Source organism: Mixophyes fleayi, chromosome 7, assembly GCF_038048845.1.
Source record: "Mixophyes fleayi isolate aMixFle1 chromosome 7, aMixFle1.hap1, whole genome shotgun sequence".
In the NCBI taxonomy this organism is placed as follows: Eukaryota; Metazoa; Chordata; class Amphibia; order Anura; family Limnodynastidae; genus Mixophyes; species Mixophyes fleayi.
In genome coordinates this window covers 48,340,699-48,361,668 of record NC_134408.1, presented here as the reverse complement: position 1 = coordinate 48,361,668, position 20,970 = coordinate 48,340,699, and the positions used below count along the sequence as shown (strand labels likewise).

The window sequence follows — 20,970 nt, the reverse complement described above, 5'->3', positions numbered from 1 at the left end:
AAATGTATATGGAGCTATTAGTCATGCCATGGCAGTCTAAAAAACTATTTTGACATAGCTTGTACATTTGTTTATTTAACTGGCCACGTAGGTTTTGATTATTTTTTTAAATGTATTTGTTCTGGTAACATGATCTGAATAATTATTTTTAACAATTGCAATTTAAGTACTATTAGTATAGTGTAGCAGACAAAAATGCTTACTCTCTTACTTGACTACTCCACATAGAGCTCCCAGTGACACTGGTGTGTTGTGAGACACTGCTTCCCCTTACTCAGCAGTAGGTTATATTTGACTCATTTCTGTTATTGTCTTGTGCTCGGATGCTCACACTGCATGCAGTCTCTGCACATTTTTCAGCTTCAGACTTACAGGGGACTTTGGGTACTGGAACCACAGTGCTGTAGAAAATATGAAATATGGTCCTGTAGTATTACAGTAGCATGCTCACACATGGGTGTCTGTAAAAATGCTTCTCAGTTTAGTAGGTAGAGTGTGCATGTAACCAGGTGTGATGTGTGTGGAGAAAAACGTCCTGTCTATAGCTGTACACACATGGGCTGATCCTGCCATTTTATCTTAGCCCAGGGTCACTGTACACTGCCATGTGTGTGGGTGACTAATGTGGAATGATCCTGCCATTGGGATCTTGGGCCAAGTGGTTGAACCACACTGGGTTACACTGGGACCATAAACTGTTGGAGGGCAACCTCACACACAGGCCATAGTGGGCATCATCTGGCATTTTCCAACTTGACTGATAATGATTCATTTTGATTGGAATATTATTGCCCATCGCCTTCATTTTGTGGGTACAGATGCTGCAATGTGATGCAAACTGCACAATATCAGTAGTAATCTCACTCACTGCACGTGTAGTCTGCTTAAAGGAAAGCATAATGATCTTTTACATCAATTCGGGAAATGTGAATATCAAACAGTACTAGGGCATGATTAGGGTTCTGACCCCCCTAGACTAATACACCTGTAGCCCCCCCCCACACACACACACACATTTACGCTCATTCTCAGCAACAAATCAATGAAAACTTATTTGCCCTAAGTCTGTCACCATTCCTGACTAGTGTCCAAATGCAACTTGTGCAGAGCTATTTCACACAAGATACGCTGTGCAAGCGAATGGATGTCAGGCCCTATGTGTCTAAATTTATTAGGAAAACAGGAAAAAGAACATAGTGCAGAGTTCCAAGCCTTGAGAAAGACCACATAATCGGGTGTAGTACCTATTAAAGGTATTTACTACCCCAACACAGAAAAGGATGGCATGAGGACTCCGAATATGTAGTACAAAGACCTGCAAAAAAAACTACTTACCAGGATGCAGATGACTTCATGGGACGACTCGCTCTGTTGCCGACTCTGCAAAATGACATCAGAAACCACGACTCCTGTTAAATGGGTGGTGGACGGACCCGGGTATCATTATTATAATGTAAGTATTATTTTAGGGGTCAGGATTGTTAGGGTTAACACTAACACTAATTTTAGGGGTATTAGGGTTAGGATTAACCCTAACCCCTAAAATTTTCCCTCCCTTCATCATGTTCTGTGGTCTCCCCCCTGCCCCTATATCAAATACTGTGCCCTTTATATAATCTCCGATTTTATATAGCGCCACTGATTCCGCCTCGCTGTACAGAGAACTCATTCACATCGGTCCCTGCCCCATTGGAGCTTACAGTCTAAATTCCCTAACATACACACAGAGTAGGATCAATTTTGATAGCAGCCAATTAACCTACTAGTATGTTTCTGGAGTGTGTGAGGAAACCAGAGCACCAGGAGGAAACTCACACAAACATGGGGAGAACAAACAAACTCCACACAGATAAGGCCATGTTGGGGAATTAAACGCATGAGCCCAGCACTGTAAAGCAGAGGTGCTAACCACTTAGCCACCGTGCTGCCTATATAATGAAAATGTCCTTAGAATAGATAGGAGACAGGTGTTCACCAGGACAGCCGTTTAACATGACTGCTGTTCGGGAGGAAGACTTTTAATAACTGGTTACTTTCATTCCTTATCATTGCAATAAAAAATAAAAATGATTGTGGCAAAAAAAGGGTTATTGTTTCCCTGAACAGTAATGTACTGTGACCTTGGCCACAGGCTACGGGTTCTGTTTACGTTTTGTGTAGCGACTTTAAATTCCTGCAGACTTGACAGCGGACCCCAGGATAGGTCACGTGATCCCGCCTCACGTGATCGCAACTCGCTCCTTGTTGCTACATTCCTGCCCACCCTGCAGCTGTCTCTAAGCTAGACGCTCATGCTCCACTTTGATTGGCGGACGGTTTCTGCTGACGTAAACGGACTCTATAAATAAGGGAATACCGTTATGCAAATGAGAATGCGGGGTTGGGTTATGGTTGGTGTGTGGAGAGGATGCAGCGTTATAGCCCACACCGAGCCCGGGATCGCTGACCGTGGCTGCACACGGGAGTACCGACAAGGTTTGTGCATCACCATCTTTTCATTTGTATGTTTCCATAACCGCTCTTTGATGTGCCGCCTCATGACAACTGTTTGTGAACCCGCATTGCAAACACAAGAGAGGATAAATTAAGCATAAGATCCCTTTACATGCCAGGGTTCACTGTCCTCTCCCTTCACTTTATGCATTAACTGCTGCAAAAGCTGATTGCAGGAAACCTCGGGATGTAATAGAGCATGTTTATTACATACATGACTCTTATTCATGTTTGATAATAATGCCTGGATATAGTAGTCCAGCCATCAACGAGTTAATCCACGTAATAATGTTGTAGATCATTCCAGCTCTGTAATAGCTACATAGTCACATTGGGTAGTGCACGCTCCAGTATTCCCTTTGTGCCAATCTCATGGGTGAGTTAATTACATTGTATATAGCTGCACAGTTTTTGAAGTGGGATCTGCTGCAGCTGTCAGCTCCACTTGTGATCTGTGGCAGGTCTCTGAAATATCTGTACCGTGCACAATGATAGTACATTGAACAGCAGTTATAGGAGATATATAGTCGAGATGTCTGATTATAGGGTTCTAGGCTGCCAGATTACCTATTTATTTAAGGGCATGAGCTGCTCTTTATAGCTGGACTGTCTGATCAGGGATTTCCTCAGGATCTAGTTTCAATCTTTAGAGAAATAAACATTCCTCCTCTTGCCAGCAACGCTAGCTGAGGATACATGATACTATGAAGCATACTTCCCCATCATCCATCTGCTTCTGGTTTGGAGCTGTGCTGGGCCTTTGTTCCAAATCTGGTATATACAGTAGGAGGAGTAGCAAGAACAGAAACTGTGTAAGGAGCTACAGAGAATATTATTTTCTTACCCAATAATTTCTTATTCTGCATTTCCAATGAGGTCCCAGGTATTTGGTTAAAATGTCAGTTCTTTAAATTGACAGCCCTTATTGATGCTATAATCCAGGGATTGGCACTTTTTAATGGTAGTGACTGACTAGGTAACTCCAGAAGAGACTTGGACCCTTTTTAGATTATTTTTGTATGCTATAGCTGTTGACATATTGAACCTGCAAATAATCCACTACCAAGACATACATATTGCTACTTGATAATGCCATTAGTTATTTAGAAAGTCTTTGAACCCACCGGCCTTGTTGAAAAAAAAAAAAAAAAATTTATTCTTCCTTAATTTTTAATGAGGTGTGCAGCAAAATGTTAGCTTTGTTTTGCATTTCTCCCATTTAGAAGCCTTTTCTTTTCTTCTCATGAGCATATTCTGTATTGCTTTACAATGAGAACAATATGTATATAAAATTCCTAAAAAAGTACTGTAATATTATGATATATAAGGATTAAATATAAAACTGCAATTTTATGTTGTATAAGTCAGAAGTGAACATTGTTGAACTTATGCTTTTTTTTTTTTAATAAGAAAAAATCGTAACTTGTATTTATAACATTATCTATATATTGGTTTACATTTTCCCTCACTGCTTCAGCATCAATGTAATGCAGATGCTTTTGCTGGGCATTAAACATTTTTTGCATGCTCTATTTCCCCCACGACTGGCACTATATGTGAACACAAAGTGCACTTGCATATTTTACTGCCCACGTAAAGCAACATTAGCGATTTGTCAGATGCAACAAATGGTTACACAATTTTATTTAGCCAGGTACGTTGGCAACTGACCAACTGTGAGTTGTTCAGGTTGCTACATCTTTGTCAGATCACACTTGTGTTTACAACAAAACACTCTTCCATAGAAGATGCATGTTTTTGCACATCACATGTAACATAACTGTAAGTGGTCCAAATTTATAAACGTAAACCGATAAGTTGCAAGGAACAATTCACAGGCGGTCACAAGCACAAATGATTTCTCTTTGGTGCAACAGTGAATTGCCCATGTAGCCTTATGTTAGCGGCAAACAACTTCAGGAAACTAACTGGAGCTGAATAAGCCTTATTAAATGTATCCCTGATTTCTTGTCAGTAAGCCTTTTAAAGTACACAGCAGGAAGCCTCTTAGAGCCTAAAATTAGTGATTATAAAACCCAAGTTTGCTCTCAGGTGCTTAGCAAAGTTGCTATAATGTCAAATATCTTATATTTTGTCATGCAGCAATTCTACATGTGGGAATGCTGCATTGGATTCACAGCATGTACACAGTATATCAGAAAGTAATTCCCCACTTGTAAGGCAAGGTGTGGGTGGGGTTTGCCCATCTTTACTCTAGGCCAGTACTCTAATACTCTAACACAGTGTAATTATTACATCCTGTCAATCAGTTCAACCAATGCTTCTCATCCTGTGGTGTTCTAGCTTTTCTGCAATGCTTCCTGTACAAACCACTGGAGTGCCAGGGAAGAGACAAGTGTGTGTATATGATATGTATATTCAACATCCAGGCAGGGCCACCAAGAGGATTTTGGAGCCCCAGTACAGCAACTTTATGGGACCCCACTCCACACATGAGCAGGAGAAGGGGGCGCAGCCACATAGTGCTGGGGGCATGGCCAACATGGGGTGTGGTAACACCTCTTTAGATGTGACGTGTATTAAACCGTGTTGCTGTCACCTACCTGTTGCAGCTTTCACAATCTAGTGCTGTATTCTTGTATTGATCCTGGAATGTTGGGACCAGTTTGAAAAATGTACAGATACATGAAATATGGAAAACTGAGTGATAAGTGAACACAGTACACAACACATCATTCAGTGTGTGTGTGTATATATATATATATATATATATATATATATATATATATATATATATATATATATATATACATACATACATACACTCCACCTCCCCCACTGCACTTGCCTATGCTGTGCTTGTGCTGCGGACATCAGAGTGGAAACATCCTGCAGAGTGAGCAGGGAAGCTTTTAGTCTCGCGAGATTACCAACTCTCGTGAGATTTTGTACTCCTCGCCTTGCTCTGCAGGCTGGGGGGGGGGGGGGGGTGTGTAACTTAAAAAAATATTACCTGACTGCTTGTTTTCGGTGGAGGCCCGCACCCTGGTATTTTGTAGCTGACCCTGCATCCAGGATAATTGGCTACATTTTAAAAATGTTTGAGGAATTAAAATGCAGAACCCCAAATGATACTTCTGCAAAACAGATAATGTTGCTTAATTATTTGAAAAATAAATGTATGGAAAAAGTTTATACATATTGAGTTGTAGTGTTGTTTGTTTACTTTATCATATTGTTAGAACATGTTTGTCCTCTGTATGGACCTCATGTGGTGTCCTATAAATAAACATTAAGAATAATATTTATGTACTATAAAAATACATCCGTTACACCCAGCCATTTCGGAGTAGAAAAATAAAGTTTAAAATTGGTATCTCCCCTGATTGATTATTGATCATTAACTGAATGACCATCTTAACAAAATCATAAGTATAAGCAGTAAAATGCTAAAAAGTACATATTGTGCTCGGCACATCTTATCACTAGTTTTTGCAGTCTTATCTTAGTCTGTTTCCATTATGTGTGAATTATCCTTTATCTTTTGATTACATACTGAGCTCATGCTTTAGAATTCCCCCAAGACTCCTTGATCATTGTAGAATCCATTCTCTGCTTCCTCCTACAGGAGGGTGACCTAATCTTTTGTGTGCATTTGTTGTGGGGGGACATGTATCCTAAATGTTTTACACATCTGGACTTGGGAAACAAAGTACAAAAACAAGAAAAAAACTGTTCAGAAATTTACCCCTGTGCTTGATATTTTTATCTTGTGCCAATTGCAATGTTCTCCTGATAGTCACTGCGTACATGCTGTGTGCTAAATTTAGTATAAGCAGGAGTGTGTCTTCCTTTGGTAAATATTTTGATTGACACCGTTTTCACATTGATATAGTAACACACATTTTACTTTCCATGGCAGACTTAGCAGACAATTTTTTTTTAACAGTTATGCAGACTTCTAGCTTATTAACATACCTTCCACTCTGCATTAAAATGAACTAATTTAAGGCAGCAAGAAGTTATTCTCATCTGCACATTGAAAATGCAGTGTGTCACATGCAATGTGCTGCATATTGTGATCCATACGGCTAGTATTAGGAAAATGCCAGTGATGCTATATGGTAAGTGCAATTCCGCTTATCATATGATGTTAATTGGCATTTGCGGTTGAAGGGTGGAATGAATGGAGGAGACTCCATTGACCACAATGTATACAGTCAGCTGCAGTGAATGCAAGTAGAAAAAAAGTTTCAAGAAATACCGCACAACACATAAGTGCAAGTGGGTATGGGATCATTGACAGCTTGGGGTTCCATTCTGTTCACATCTCAACAGAAATTGCCTGGTTAAGAACACCAAACAGATTAAGTATAAACAGCATGATGTAAAAATGTAGGATTCTGGTGTGGAATCGGGATGGTGGTCTCTCAGGACATGAGGTCTCATGTCTCCACCATTAGCTTGGGCTTACTCGTCTTCTGTCCTATTGGAGGGGTGAAGGTTGTCTCTGTTGGCTCTTGTCCTGTAATGAGAGGACGTGAGCATTAATGAGGTGTTTACTTTTGTTATAAGGAGCATTTGACAGGAATTTTCTGTTGGGTTGAGAGGCTGGGCCGCTTGTTTCTAAGTAGCCACCTTTCTCTTGAAGAACTAAGATTTGCAGATCTGCAAACCAGGTTTTGTTTTACTAGAGGCTTACCACCAAGCAACGGATGGTGGGAGAAGAACTTTCACCTGGTAGTTGCAATAATAATTATTTTCTTTCTTGGTCCTGGTGGAAAACCATCTAGCCACCTGCAACATTATATGTAAAGAAAGCCATTTGAATCTGCTTGTGTGAGGCAGATGCTTTTTGAGCTTCCTGCATTGAGTGGCCTTTATAATAGACTGTATTAGTTCCCACATCGTCCGTTGAAAGAATACAGCCTCTAATTGTTAAATTTAGCTGACCAAAATGAGATGTAATCAGGATACCTCCAATCTCTGATCTGTGCTCAGGTGTCTAACCCCAAACTCCTTTTTAACACATTTAAATCTCTTCTAAACCCTCCCACCCCAAACCCCTCGACTACTGTCAGTTGCCAAGATCTTGCTTCCTACTTCAAGAACATGATTGATAAGATCAGACTTGAAATGGTTTCCTCTTCCTCAACAAGCAATAAGCTCAATTCCTTCCCAGCACCCTCTGGACACCCTCTCTTCACTTGATCCCACAAATGAAGATGAAGTATCTACTATTGTTCCTATTCCCTCACAAATCTGTAGATCCCTTTCTCTTATGCTCATTCCACCTCTAACTAAAGTCTGTAATTTCTCTCTTTACCAGTAACTTTCTGTCATTAATTAAGCACACGGTGATTACGTCTATTCTGCAAAAAAATACATTCTGACCAAAACACTCCCTGAAATTACTGTCCCATCTCTCAGTTCCCATTACCAGTCCAAGCTTCTAGAGAGAACTGCCTACACTCACCTCACGCTTTCTTTCCGCAAACTTGGATCCTCTTATGTCAGGCTTTTGTTCTCAACAATCCAGAGACTGTGCTGACTAAGGTCCTTATTACCTTGTGGGGCATGGCAAGTACTCCCCCTGGGAGTGTGGAACCACGGTATGACATCACAGCCCGGTGGCACACTTCCGGACCATTACCAACATGGAGAAGCAGCAGCTTCTTACCTTACTGCCCCTCCATGCCACCTCTGGGCACCCCTAAACCCTGGTGTCCTAGCCGACCTCCTAAGTTTGCCTAGTGGTAGCGACAGCCCTGTCCATATGACATTCTCATCAGACAACAGTTTCTCTTTCGTGTTCCTGTTTTTTTAGAGCTTTGGCACGCACAGCCTGTTTAGTTTTTCACTTTACCCATTAAAAGGTATTACATTCATGCCAGTTTTGTTTTCCATTTGAGGACAAAAGTGCACTAATTTGCTAGTACTGACTCCCATAACAGTAGTTTGTTGAGTGATTTGTCATTTGTGAAGCTGTTTAGATATTTACCCTTTCATATATTTTTTCACTTCTCTGCTGTCGGCTTCTAGTGCTATTTTGTGCAAATGACACTGCAGGCTCGTTAGTAGGTAAAACTTAGCCACATTCTGATGAACCAATGTGTATTGTGAGATGCTGCATCATAGCATGGAATGGGCATGTCATGATTTCATGCTTTCTTGTTACTTACACTATCATTCCAGTTGTCAACAAAATGATTATAGGAATAGACTGCAGGAACACATTTTAGATACTGATTCAATTGTGAAATCATACCGTGACAAGGTGACCACATTCAGAGGGGTACCTACACCAACATGGGTACATCTTTCTTCCATCTGCATACAGATTATAGATAATGCTGGTAGTGTAGCTTTCAGCTATGTCCTAACTAAAAAATCTCTGATATATGGTTGGGGTGCTGGGAAAAAAAGAAGGCAGTTACAGCCCTAAAAGTGCTACACAAATTTGGGTGTGCAAACTAAATAATCTGTTATTTCTTTCTATTTAACCAAATGATTAGGCTAACGATGCACTGATCCAGTCTGTTTCAGGAACGAATGTCATTTTGTGGCTACCTATCCACTAAGATCTGGCCATGTTGACAATATCAGTGTGTATGTGACTAGCAGGACTACAATTAAGTAATCTACCTTTTTCTACTTAGCTACTAATGTCTCTCAAATTACAGTAGAATTCTTTACAAACAGGGATAACTTAATTGTGTATTTTAACAGTTTACGGATGGCACCTGTCACATTTGGACAGTTTAGAGCACACAATAAAAAATTTTGTTTACCTACCATAAGCGTCAGAAAAATATCTATAGTGAGGGGAAATGTTGTAGCACTGTTATTGATACCTATGAATAATCATAGATTTTTGTAATGTCCTGTGCTACACATTCATGTGCTACTCATAGGTATTAATGATCCCTTGTGTGCCATTGTCTCACAGCACGGACAGATCTATAACCACCTGTGTGCACTTAGTCTAAAAGTGTAGATGTTCCACTTTAACTTATGATTACACATACAATTTACAGGCACCTGCTTGGCACATGTTTCTTAGTTACGCAGCCATCAGTCACAAATTGCCAATCCCTATTCTGCTTTCTTTTTATTTAGTGGAAGATTAGGAAACCTCCTAAACTCTATCCCAGTGTTTCCCAACCCTAGTCCTCAAGTACCCCTGACATTGCAGGTTTTCCAGGTGACCAGTGATACATTTTGAAAGTTCCACAGGTGATATAATTATATCACTGGTCACCTGGAAAACATGCACTGTTAGGGGTACTTGAGGACTAGGGTTTGGAAACAGTGCACTATCCCATTGCTGCATATCCAAATGCAATCTTTCACCAGTAAAACCTCTTGTCCCAATGCCATTCAGTTGCCCTGTAATGTGTGTAACCAAATACACATCCAAATCATTGTGTGCTGCATTCCTTTCTGCTCTCCCGTCATAGTACACTCAGAGATTAGTGTAGGTTTGTGAACCTTATTTTGTTAGTTAGTTGACTTTTATATTCTTGTGGTTTCATACTCTGTGGTTTCAGAATAAATTGAATGTACATCGAGTCTTTCAGCTGTTGTCTCGGCTGAAAATGTTTGTTTCCCGGAATTGCTGATTTGTAAAGACTCCTAAAATAAGCCCCACTGAAGCAGCTGTTTCACCTGCAAACATGTCTTCACACTATTTTATTCATTACTTCATACTTGCCAACTCTCCCGGAACGTCCGGGAGACTCCCGCATTTTGCCTGAGTCTCCCGGACTCCCGAGAGAGTGTGGAAATCTCCCTGATCTGCCCAGAAGTGGGCAGAATACGGTTCAAACGCCGCGATTCACTGGGAAATCGCGGATTTTTCAGGGCCCCGCCCCCTACACGCCGACCTCCTACTAACAGCTCCCGGAAAAAAAAATGAAATGTTGGCAAGTATGCATTACTTACTGCCTCCTAGAGAATGTCTTAACTGCTTTTATTGATGCTTAATACTTACAGTGCACCCATCTCCTATACACAGACAACCATTATGTGTATTGAACAAAATATTGAGTATATCAATGCAGTAGACCTAATGACATCACTGAGGAAGGAGGCACTTTGTAGAGGCCTGAGGCACTTTAAAGTGGACCCATCTACATACTGTGTGGGAGGCAGCCATTATGTGTTCTGAACCAATATATCATCTGTTCTCTAGGAACCAGTGACACTGTGAGACTTGAGGCACTATTTTCTACAAGTGGTTGCTTTCATGGTGTGTAGAAAACGAGTCCACATTTAAATTGGCAAATGGGCTTCTTTTGTCAATCTTTTTAAATATTCATCAACATGCAAATAAACTTTTTAGGTAAATATGCACTTTAGAACAGTTTTATTTAAGAAATTTAATTCATTAATACTTCTCTACCCTTGTTGTACACCTGCTTGTAGCAGCTAAGTGTCTCAAATCTATGATGGACAAAATCATACAGGTTTATCAATCCAAGTACAGCAGTTGTGCCCGTCTCTCGCTTCACCGTGACTAATTGTCAGAAGAGATCTGTTTGTCACTTGGAAGGGAGGTGGCTGAGAGCAGCTGAGTCTCTAGTCATCCAGTGCTGGAATTTTCCATAGATTAGAAATGTGTATGTAGCACTTGGTTGGGCATAAGCTATACAGCAACAACACTCCATAGCAGTATATGCTGTATTGATTAAATATAGTATATACTGCTAAAATGTAATCTAATTATGGCAAAACCCTTTTAAAAAGTTGGGTATATTTCAAGACCATTACCACCTGAAACAGTTTTATGTCAGATAAATATTTAGCTATAAACATTCACAAATAACACTGTAGCGAGCAGACACCAACGTAAATATGTAGGAGCTCGTTTCTTACTCCTAATATCTGTGTTCTTTCCTCTTAGTGAAAGCATGGATCTCCTGCACGTAAGCGGTATTCCTGGGATATATCATTTACATGGCAGCTTAAGCCAATGCTTTACCCACTACGCATCCAGAGCATGACCTGGGCAATGGCTGAGACAATCACATCAACATACTGAGTAGGGCTCATCAGCGTAGGGAAGGGATCTTTTGCTAAGCATGTGAAGTTCTACAGTGGAAACCTCACTGAGTAAATGAGGATGTTCCATCAGAACATATAAGTTTTTAAAAACATGGTAGGTGGACCTAAGCCGAGGAAACATTTGTTATGTTTACTTGCAAAGGTTCAGCTAAGCAATAAAAGGAATATTGTGAGCTGTAAAATCATTTTTTTTTTCCTTTTCATATAGCATTATACATTATTATAAATGAATCAAGTTCTTTTTTCACCCAGTACAAAGTACAAGGTGACTTTTTTTGGCTTGAGCAATCTAAGCAATGACACGGGTAACCTGGAATTTAATTGAAAGGAGATACACTACAGGAGCCCTTGTTGTACTCTATATAGATCCTGCAGCATCATAAATAAAGGTTATAAGACTTATGGCAATGTACTGTCCTGGAAGGCCATCTGGTAGACCCAGACCTAAAGGTACCTCTTGGGCTTTTGTTTATTGCAGTGCTTCTGTGTAGGATCCAGTCTTTACTGAACAGTGGGTGTCTATATCCAAAAGGAAGTTGTTGGGTATTTTGCTGCATTAACTAAATAAATAATGAGTTAAGGAAAAAGGTTTAAATGGATAAATATAGAACCTCACTAATAACTGCAATTACAAATGTAAAATCTTATGCTTTATGTCTGTGCTATATAACACATCAACCACAGAGGAAAACAGATGGAGGGTGATACAATATATTAACCCTCTCGATTAGATGGTATGTGTGGGCACATGTATGTGGTGTGTGGGGTCACGGGATATAACTAAATAGGCCTTTAGGTTTATGCAGGTAGATTTGATTTATACCCAATTGGAGCAGGTCAGGTTTTTGGTTCTTGTAAGGTTGGCAGCTACCCTTCCTTATGATGTAGCGCCTTGTTTGTTTTATTAGCACAATATGGGACATTTTTCTTGCAAAAAATGGGTATGGTAACACAGGAACAATGATTTCTAGAGTCAGACCTGTTTACATGAGCTTTACAGACATTACACATTCCAATGGCTGTGCACCCTTGCATTGTAAGATCTGCACTTTCTACAGCACTTGGTGAGAACAGGGGCTGACTAGGCTGGATAACATCTGTCACCCGGATCAGTCCCAAAGTGGGCTCAGTCACTGGGCTACCTGCATTTTTTTTTTCCCTTTTACAATGTTCCTGATAGAGCCAAGTCTTATCCCTCCTCCCTCTCCCGGGTTAAAACTTGCCAGCCAGGCCCTGTTGAGGAAATCCTCAAATCTTCTTCTTTTGTTTTTATGTTATACGCACTGGCCGGTGCTTTGGTGACTTACAAATAAACTATTTTGAAATCCTGAATTAGGACTGACTCTAAAAGCAGCAGCATTCACTCTGGGAGCTTTTCCTTCTCCCCTATGAGCGGAAGAAGCACTGTCGCTCTGTCAAGTAATAGTTTTATTTATTTCTTTTTGTCTCTGGCCTGTGAATACACTGACCTCTGACTCCTGGGGCTTAGGCCTGTCATACCAAGAGTGAATCAGACTGCTTTGTGAGAAGCTGTAGTTGTTCAGCTGTGTGAAAGCTGCTTCCAAATTAACCCGCCCCAGGAGGAAATGCTTTCCTTGTTTTCACCAGAGTCGTCTTATATCATTATACTTGCCATATCTGAAAACATAAAAAGCTACAGACATTATGTTGTGAAATCAAACAGCTATGCAGGGGACGTTTAGGTGACTACCTGACTGTTTTATTTGAATCAAGCAAATCATTTACTGGTTTTTATTTTAAATTAGCCACTATTTGTTCTGGAAACTTTCAGAGAAAATAAATGTTCGCATAGTATTCTACTAGTTCTATGGAACTTCTATTAAAAATAAATTAATAGGGGTAATACATTACAATGGTTTATTTCCATAAGTCATTATTAGGAAGCGCATTTATATCCTATGTTTCCATACAATTTCTAGGTCTATTTTGGGTAATGTATCATTACTGATGGTGTGAGTAATTCATTTTGTTTAAAAGAAAAAACTGCAAAGTAGTCTGTATTTTTCAGCTTGCATAATAATGAATACATTCAATATAATGATAAGAATAGTGGCATCATAATGAAATCATGTTGTAAAGGGATTGACATTTTGAAAAGTGGATTTTATAATGTTTAGGGTAAATAATGGATTAATATGAAATATTCCTGCCATCAAATCTTATTTTGGTAAAGTATGTGCCACATGGTGGAGACTTCCTGGTGTGGCTGTAACTGTAGCAGACTACATTATCTCATGAATTACAAATGCTGTCCCCCAATACAACTGCTTATGAGGCAGATCTATGTCAGAGCTTTAGGTTCTGCAGTGCTTAACAACAAACCACCAACAAGTGCTTAATTGTTTACCCGCTATTGGAATGAGCAGCACATATACCAGGATCAGAGACATTATAAACATGCGGGGGGGGGGGGGGTGTATTAAACGCCATTTATAAGCCATTAACATTATTGGATCCACATCTCAATTGTTCTTAGTATAAACACTTTAATGAAAAATATTAAAAGTAGTACAGTTTATGTATTTAATATTTTATTCTTTTTATATTCATGCAGTGACCAGTCTCTGAACTGAATCAAGGCTGAAGATTACACTCGATTTTAGCGTCTGAATACCAATCCCAGCCATGTCCATAATGGACCATAACCCCACCACAGGGGTAGTTACAGTAATTGTTATCCTTATTGCCATAGCAGCCCTCGGTGCCTTAATTCTGGGTTGCTGGTGTTATCTTCGCTTGCAGAAGATCAGCCAATCAGAAGACGAGGAGAGTATTGTTGGGGAAGGAGAGACCAAAGAGCCTTTTCTTTTGGTTCAGTATTCTGCCAAAGCACCACGCGTTGAAAAGAAAACCAAGCAAACCCCTAACGGCACTGAGACTCATAACTAAGTCGCCACATCCCTCCAGCTAAGATGCTACAAGAAAGCAGAACTAATACTGTGAAAATAGACCCTTGTCCTGGTCGAAAGGTGAACTCCCTCCCTGGCAGCCAGTCTGTGGCCAACACTGCATGTGCAGTACTTTTATTTGTTTCCTACAATCTTCTCTATTTTCATACCATGTGTTACTTGAATGTGCTTCATCCAGCTTAAATGGACATCTACCCCGGAATGTGAACTACCTGATCCTGTGACCAATGTAATAGCTTACCTTTTTTTTAAGCATCTCTCTAAATTGGACTTAATATGCTGGTAAAAAAGAACTCAACGAAAGAATTTGTGCAAGATAATTCTCTGTAGCAATGTCTAACCACAGATGGATTTTAATAGTGAATTCAGCATTTACTGGTGTCTTTTTAACACTAAGTTTCCATCTCCATTGTTCCTTTAGGAAGTGAAGGAGGTGCAACACGACATGGTGTGTTGAGGTAGCTTTAAGCTTAATAACTGCAGTGAAGCTGCCATTTCTGTTGGATAGCTATAGGGAGCCAGTGATCGTGAACTCTCCTTATGTGTAAGTGTTCCAGGAGGCCCCCGAAGAGCAAATGGCAGATGAGCAGTTACACAAATGTTTTTTTTTCTAATAATGAAATGATCATTTTAGATTTTCACTACAACACATACATTTGTATGTTTTTTTTGTCAGTCTTAAGTTATTGTATGTTGACACATAATAGGTGGTTTTCCAAACCACAATACTGTGTAATCTATTTGTATTTAAAACAATCATTGTTGGGGTGGGGGTAAATACTGTAGAATGTTGTGCATTAAACCCATTCTTTTATGGAAACAGGTCTAAAGTTGGATTGAATTTGGTTATTTTGATACCAGATGACCTACGTGTTGGACTTCATACCACATTTATATTCTGTAACCTGTATTCAAAGTGTACCCATTGTCTTCTCTGGGGAGGCAGCCATTGTGTGGGGGGAGCCAATATGGTCTATCAATGCTCTTTAATATTTGTAATGCTACTGAGAAGAGGCTACGGACAATGATTTTTTTTCCCCAGTCTGTTCACATGCACTTAACTTGATTTAAAAACACATGTTAAACACAATTTTAATGACAGTAGGTATGTAGCCTAAAGAATATAATAGCATTAATCATGGAATATGAGATTTTAGTGTTGGTATATTGTGTTAACGATGTTCATGATTTTACATATATTTTTAATTGACAGAACTAAATTTTTATGCTTCTTTAAAGTACATGTGTAAATGGAAATGTAGTTTTTAAGTCATGATGAAAAAGTGATTTATGGATCCCAAGCCACTGGTATTTCCTTATTTTAATCATGAATTGGCTTCCTCTTTTGGGTTTTAAGATTCAAAAATAACATTCTGCTGTCGTAAGGAAATGGTCTAAAATGTTTTTGTTATGAAAGATTGTATGTATAATGTTAACCAGGTGTTTGTTTTACAGAAATTAAATCTCCATTATAAAGTAGCTCTCGTTGCAATGAAAATCATTCACCCAAACTAGCACAAAAATACATTTACCATCACTATTCTATTGCTTTGATATCTTTATTTTAGTGACCTGTTTTTATTGGTCAAATCCTTGCAGTATTCCACGTAATGGCCATTTCTCACCTTGCACAGTTACAGGCAAGTGTAACTTCAGGGCATATCCAAAACCTAGGTGGGAAGCTTGAACCCTGGCTACAGCAGGATCAGAGCAGGACAGCCACCAGTACATTTTTAGGAACTTTTTCGGGTATCTTTCCCTTTGGCTGTAAAAGCAGACAAATGTTATAGTTGAAGGCTAAATAAGATCCAAAAGAAATGTCATGATTTGCTTCTTGTACGTACAATGATCTACTTTCTTATTAAAAGAATATGCAACTGCAGATCCTGGTACGCAAACCGCTGTAAGAACTATTCCTCTGACATCATTACGTACTGATTGTAGCAAAAATATAAGCTCCCTAAAATAGTCGTCTTACCTTTTCCTATTAGATCTAAATTTATTATTGGCCTTTAATGATTGACAATTGGATTTGTTTGGTTTGCAGACTGTACTAAAGTTTGGCATGGTTAGTTATCTAAATAAAATGTACTGAAGCTGCAAATCCCTTCTAAAAGTGAAGTGTTTCTTTATCACTGGTTACCTGTAAAGACACATGGGGGCATATACAATTAGGTCCGGCGCTTACGAGCTGCTGGGCATGTAAAGTGATAATACGGTACCGCAACATTGCGTATATCCCTTCGCAACACCATCAACCTTCTATGTGCTTGTTCTGTTTGTATGCAGATTTGTCATTCCAATTGTCTAGCAGCAGAGTTTTGTGGTGCCTTTAAAAATAAACAAAGATGATGACATGACCTAATGTAGTGAGCAGAGGGGTTTTGGAAAATTCATGGCCCAAACCCATCCCCTCTCCTTCCTCTGCCATCATGTGAAGACTGAGGAGCTTCCTGACCAAGGAGAGATGTATTGTTTTTGTTCTTGCAAATCTTCTCAACAGCAATCTTGCACAGGGAACACAGTTACAGGAGTACCTCCTGGAAAATCAGTTTAAGGTACAAAATGTTCTATTTAAAACACATCTGTGGGATCTGGGCACCTTTTACATTAAATATTACAGAACAATTGTGGTCTTTGCATTTTACAAGATTTTTTAATAATAGATGTGAATTTTTTTATTTTTTTTTCACAATGTCTGATTTTGAAATTTGCAGATGGAGACCACAATAGTAATATTTGTTTTCATTATTCACCAATTCACCTCTCCAATGGTGTAGCATTGAAACTCGGCACTTGTCACTGAGCTCTTAGACAAAATGACACTAAGCAGCATGTAAAATTTAGTCAAGGTTTAATTTCCAAGGAAATAGCTTTCAGAAGAAGTAGCAGAGACCTGGCTGTGGACTTTGTATTGTGATTAGAACATCCATCTGCAGAGCTGTGTGACTTGTGGTGTTATACAAGGTATCTAAAGCAAACATTACAAATCACTGTAGTAACATTGAGAAAGTGAGACCAGATTAGAATTGTGCCAGGTGAAGACTGTGCAAAAGAAGTTATAAAAAATAAAAACTTTATATTGAAACAAAAACCACTGAATGCTCATGTTATGTCTTCATCAAGGGAAGAATGCAGAGTCCTGTATGTGGGAAGATGACTTAATGTGATAAAAATGCAAGCGGTTTTTTTCCTTTCCTTCCATAAGGTAAACAGTTCTTATTTAACACAGATCAGTGCAATTTAGGAAAAAAATAAATATCTATTTCTGTTTATCATGCTATTGCCCCAGTAATGTGAAAGCTGTATTACCACCTAGGCAACATTTCCTATTGTGCCCTTAGGTATAGCCCTGTGGGCTGTTAGATGCAGCAGATTTTTCACATCAAGGATTTGTGACTTGGTATGTAAAGGTGTCACAAGATCTACATTATACACTACTCAGATTTCAAAAGTTTTGGGTGGAGTAAAAAGATACAGAAGGATTTTATTTGGTGAGCAGAGTAATTTGTGACACTTTCAGTGTCCTGGGTGGCCTTGTGCTCTTATGGTCATAGAAGTCTGGTTGCCTCTAATATTGTACAGGGGCATTACATTCTATTTATAATAAAGATTTGTAAATCCAGTTCATATACACAGATTATTTTGGTTTGACATTTTATCGAGTATTAAGAAACATAAAAAAAAAAAGTCTCTTTGGGCCCCAAGCTTAACTTAACAGGACAAAGCCAGCTAGCCACAGGCCTTTATGTATCATAGCCATTGATTAGAGAAAGTAAGTAAGAAAGGATCCATTAAATATTATGTATGTTTTGGAATATAAATAAAAGCATCCTCCAGAAGGCAGCAAGCCCTGATGAATGGTCTTGTTGTTTTTGGAAACATGTATGTTATAAGTGCTGCCAGGAAATCATAACCATGACATTAGTCTCCTGTATCAAGCTTCAATATTAGTGATGAGGTCACTACTGGCCAGAGCAATCTACCCCCCACATATAGCCTAGATGATAACACTGCTCTCCACTATTCTTATGCAGCAAACTTGGCTAATATATATATATACACATACACACACACACACTTGGTAAGCACCTCTCTGATGCAGTCTTAGGAGCAGGGTTGTTCCAAAAATCAATTCAAAATGACTAACCTCAGTAAGAAGTTCTACATATTGCCCTTTACTTCAGATTGTTTCATTCAGACACTTTTGTTAATCATTGAATAAGCTGTCTCAAAGTCTCCAGCCAGCTGGATTTCTCTGAATAGGTTTAATTATTGGGGTCCATAGACTTATCTTAATTGGTTATCACCTTGGTGTGGTATTCTCTCTTTATACAGCTTAAGCGCTGCACTGGATTCATAATTAGAAATCCTTTTTATGCCATCCTATTGGATCCTTGATGGATCCTTATTGGATCCTTGATGACAAACACCCTTTATACACATGCGTGTTCCTGACCTTCATTAGAAACAACACTGAGAAATATCCTATGAAAGAGGAAATAAATGTGTATTTTAGGTTGTCATGAGACTTGTCTTCCTTTGTATAACATATTAAAACACCTGTATACTTCTATTTCCTATGCTAATGAGTAAAATGTGGGTATGGTTTTAACAATTACTTTTTTAGAATTTTACTGGATATCTCCTCTCTCCCCCCCCCCCCCACCCCCTCAACAAAATCACCTCCCACTAAAATGATCCTGGCTGTAGAGAATCCAGAACTATTCGAAAAATATCTATTTCCTTAAAGGATATAACAAAATATTTTTAGAGACAAACAAATAGTATTTTTACAACCTCCATAGCTTTTTGATGTAATATGATATAGTTGTTCCGTCAGAGATCTTAAGGAATACATTCAGTTTCCCCACATTTATAGAGGGAGATTCAATTGCCGGTGGTGCAGCGTGCAGACAATTACAGTACAAATCTTATTTTCCATCGCATGTGGCGCAATGAAAGATAAGTGGAGATTTGTCTAATCGCCACCGCTAAGTGTCTCAAGGACGTTCCAGAGCCACTTTACGGCTAATTGAATCTCCCTGAGGGAATTCCTTACGTTTAGTTACGATTTAGAACGTTTTTATAGCCTGTAACTGGAATAATTCCTGCTGCCGTCTGAGCAATAACAAACGTCAAATAAAAGCCATGTTTTTGCCACTGAAATAAAATGCAGACTTCAAGTGTAGCTAACTTATCAAAATATTTTTTTTCTGTTTGAGAACCATTGCATTAAGTAGAAAATAACTTTAAAAAAATGCACAGCATTTTACAATGACACTTTTTTTTTTTAAACAGATAAAATAAAAAAAATAAACAAATGGTTCAGATTCTTCTTACAGTTTGTACAATTATTTTCAGAATGTACAAAATTGTAGCAACTTCTCCCAACAGTGGTTTTAATTAATTTCAAGGGAAACCAAAGCTGTCACCAATGCTTTTGCCGGCATAAACAGACCTATAAAACACAGACCTATAAATCTGCTTGAATGGAACTTGTACTTTAGAGACTGCAAAAAAAAAAAAAAAGTTGGATTCCCATCCCCCAGGAAAAGCACTAAAACTGCAGTTTGTAAATCTATAAATAATTTTGAAAATATTTCTGATTAAAAAATTAGTCTGTTTTATTTTCCTTACTATACTCCGTTAATGTGTCTTCCGTGGTGGCGCTATCAGCTAATCCTTCCGAAATATCAGTGCTTGGCCCAATTCCTTCATCAAGGTCATCAAACCTTTCTGTCTCTGGGTTTGCTTTGTGGTTGGCCTCCAAAGATATCATGAGAAATTTGAGCAGCGCATTTTCTGCCAGAAGACTTTCAGAAGCCGCTACCAACTCCGTCATCGTATCCGCCATCGTTCCCACCTCCCTTGTTTTTTGCTCGTAGAGTGACTGCAGTTGCTCCATGTGATCCTCCAGGGCTTTGTTGTGTTGTTCTAATGTCTGTTTTTGTACTTTAAGCTCTCGTGCATCTTTTCTAACTTCTGAAATACGTTCTGCCAGCTGATCCTGAGCCTTGTGTAAAACTACAATTTCAGCCCGCAGTCTTTGTATTTCTCTCTCCAAATAAGAAACATGATTTTCTTTGTACTGCAGGTAGTGCATTGGGCAGGAGGCAGGTGGATCAGCTGCCGTGGAAGGCCGGGTGGCATATTTTAGGATAAATTTCAGAAGATTTGGAACGGTGATCTGCTGATCTTCAGGGTACATGACACTGTTCTCTTTCCTGCAAACACATGAATTGTAAGTGGAGGGTGGACAGTGTGCTAGGCTGTTTGTATTCAGCAAATTATCCTTGCCCATTATCAACACCTGACTCATATACACCAATACCAAAACATATTTTTGTTTGAACAGCGGTAAAGCTCGTTAAGGCTGGGTACACACTACAGGGTTTTCAGCCGATTGTCAGACCAATCACACAATAAACAAACAAATGCTTGGCCAGATATCGCACGAGTGTGTACACTGCAACGTTGAACGATTATCACTCAAACTCACTGTATCGTTTTGATTTTT

General features: G+C 39.1%; 2 protein-coding genes across 2 annotated transcripts in view; one reads left to right on the top strand and one right to left on the bottom strand.

Annotated features, from left to right (window-relative positions):
• Positions 1-2,360: 2,360 nt before the first annotated feature.
• SNN (stannin) lies at positions 2,361-15,929 on the top strand. Its single transcript, XM_075179800.1, has 2 exons — positions 2,361-2,475; positions 14,096-15,929. The coding sequence occupies exon 2, from the start codon at positions 14,167-14,169 to the stop codon at positions 14,428-14,430; it is 264 nt and encodes an 87-aa protein (XP_075035901.1). The 5' UTR covers positions 2,361-2,475; positions 14,096-14,166; the 3' UTR covers positions 14,431-15,929.
• A 3,246-nt stretch (positions 15,930-19,175) lies between these two features.
• The window catches only part of TXNDC11 (thioredoxin domain containing 11), a 53,597-nt gene continuing 51,802 nt past the window's right edge, over positions 19,176-20,970 (bottom strand). Inside the window, exon 12 of the mRNA XM_075179796.1 lies at positions 19,176-20,677. Within this exon, the coding sequence (XP_075035897.1) occupies positions 20,068-20,677 (610 nt within the window). The 3' untranslated portion in view covers positions 19,176-20,067. The remainder of the gene's footprint in view (positions 20,678-20,970) is intronic.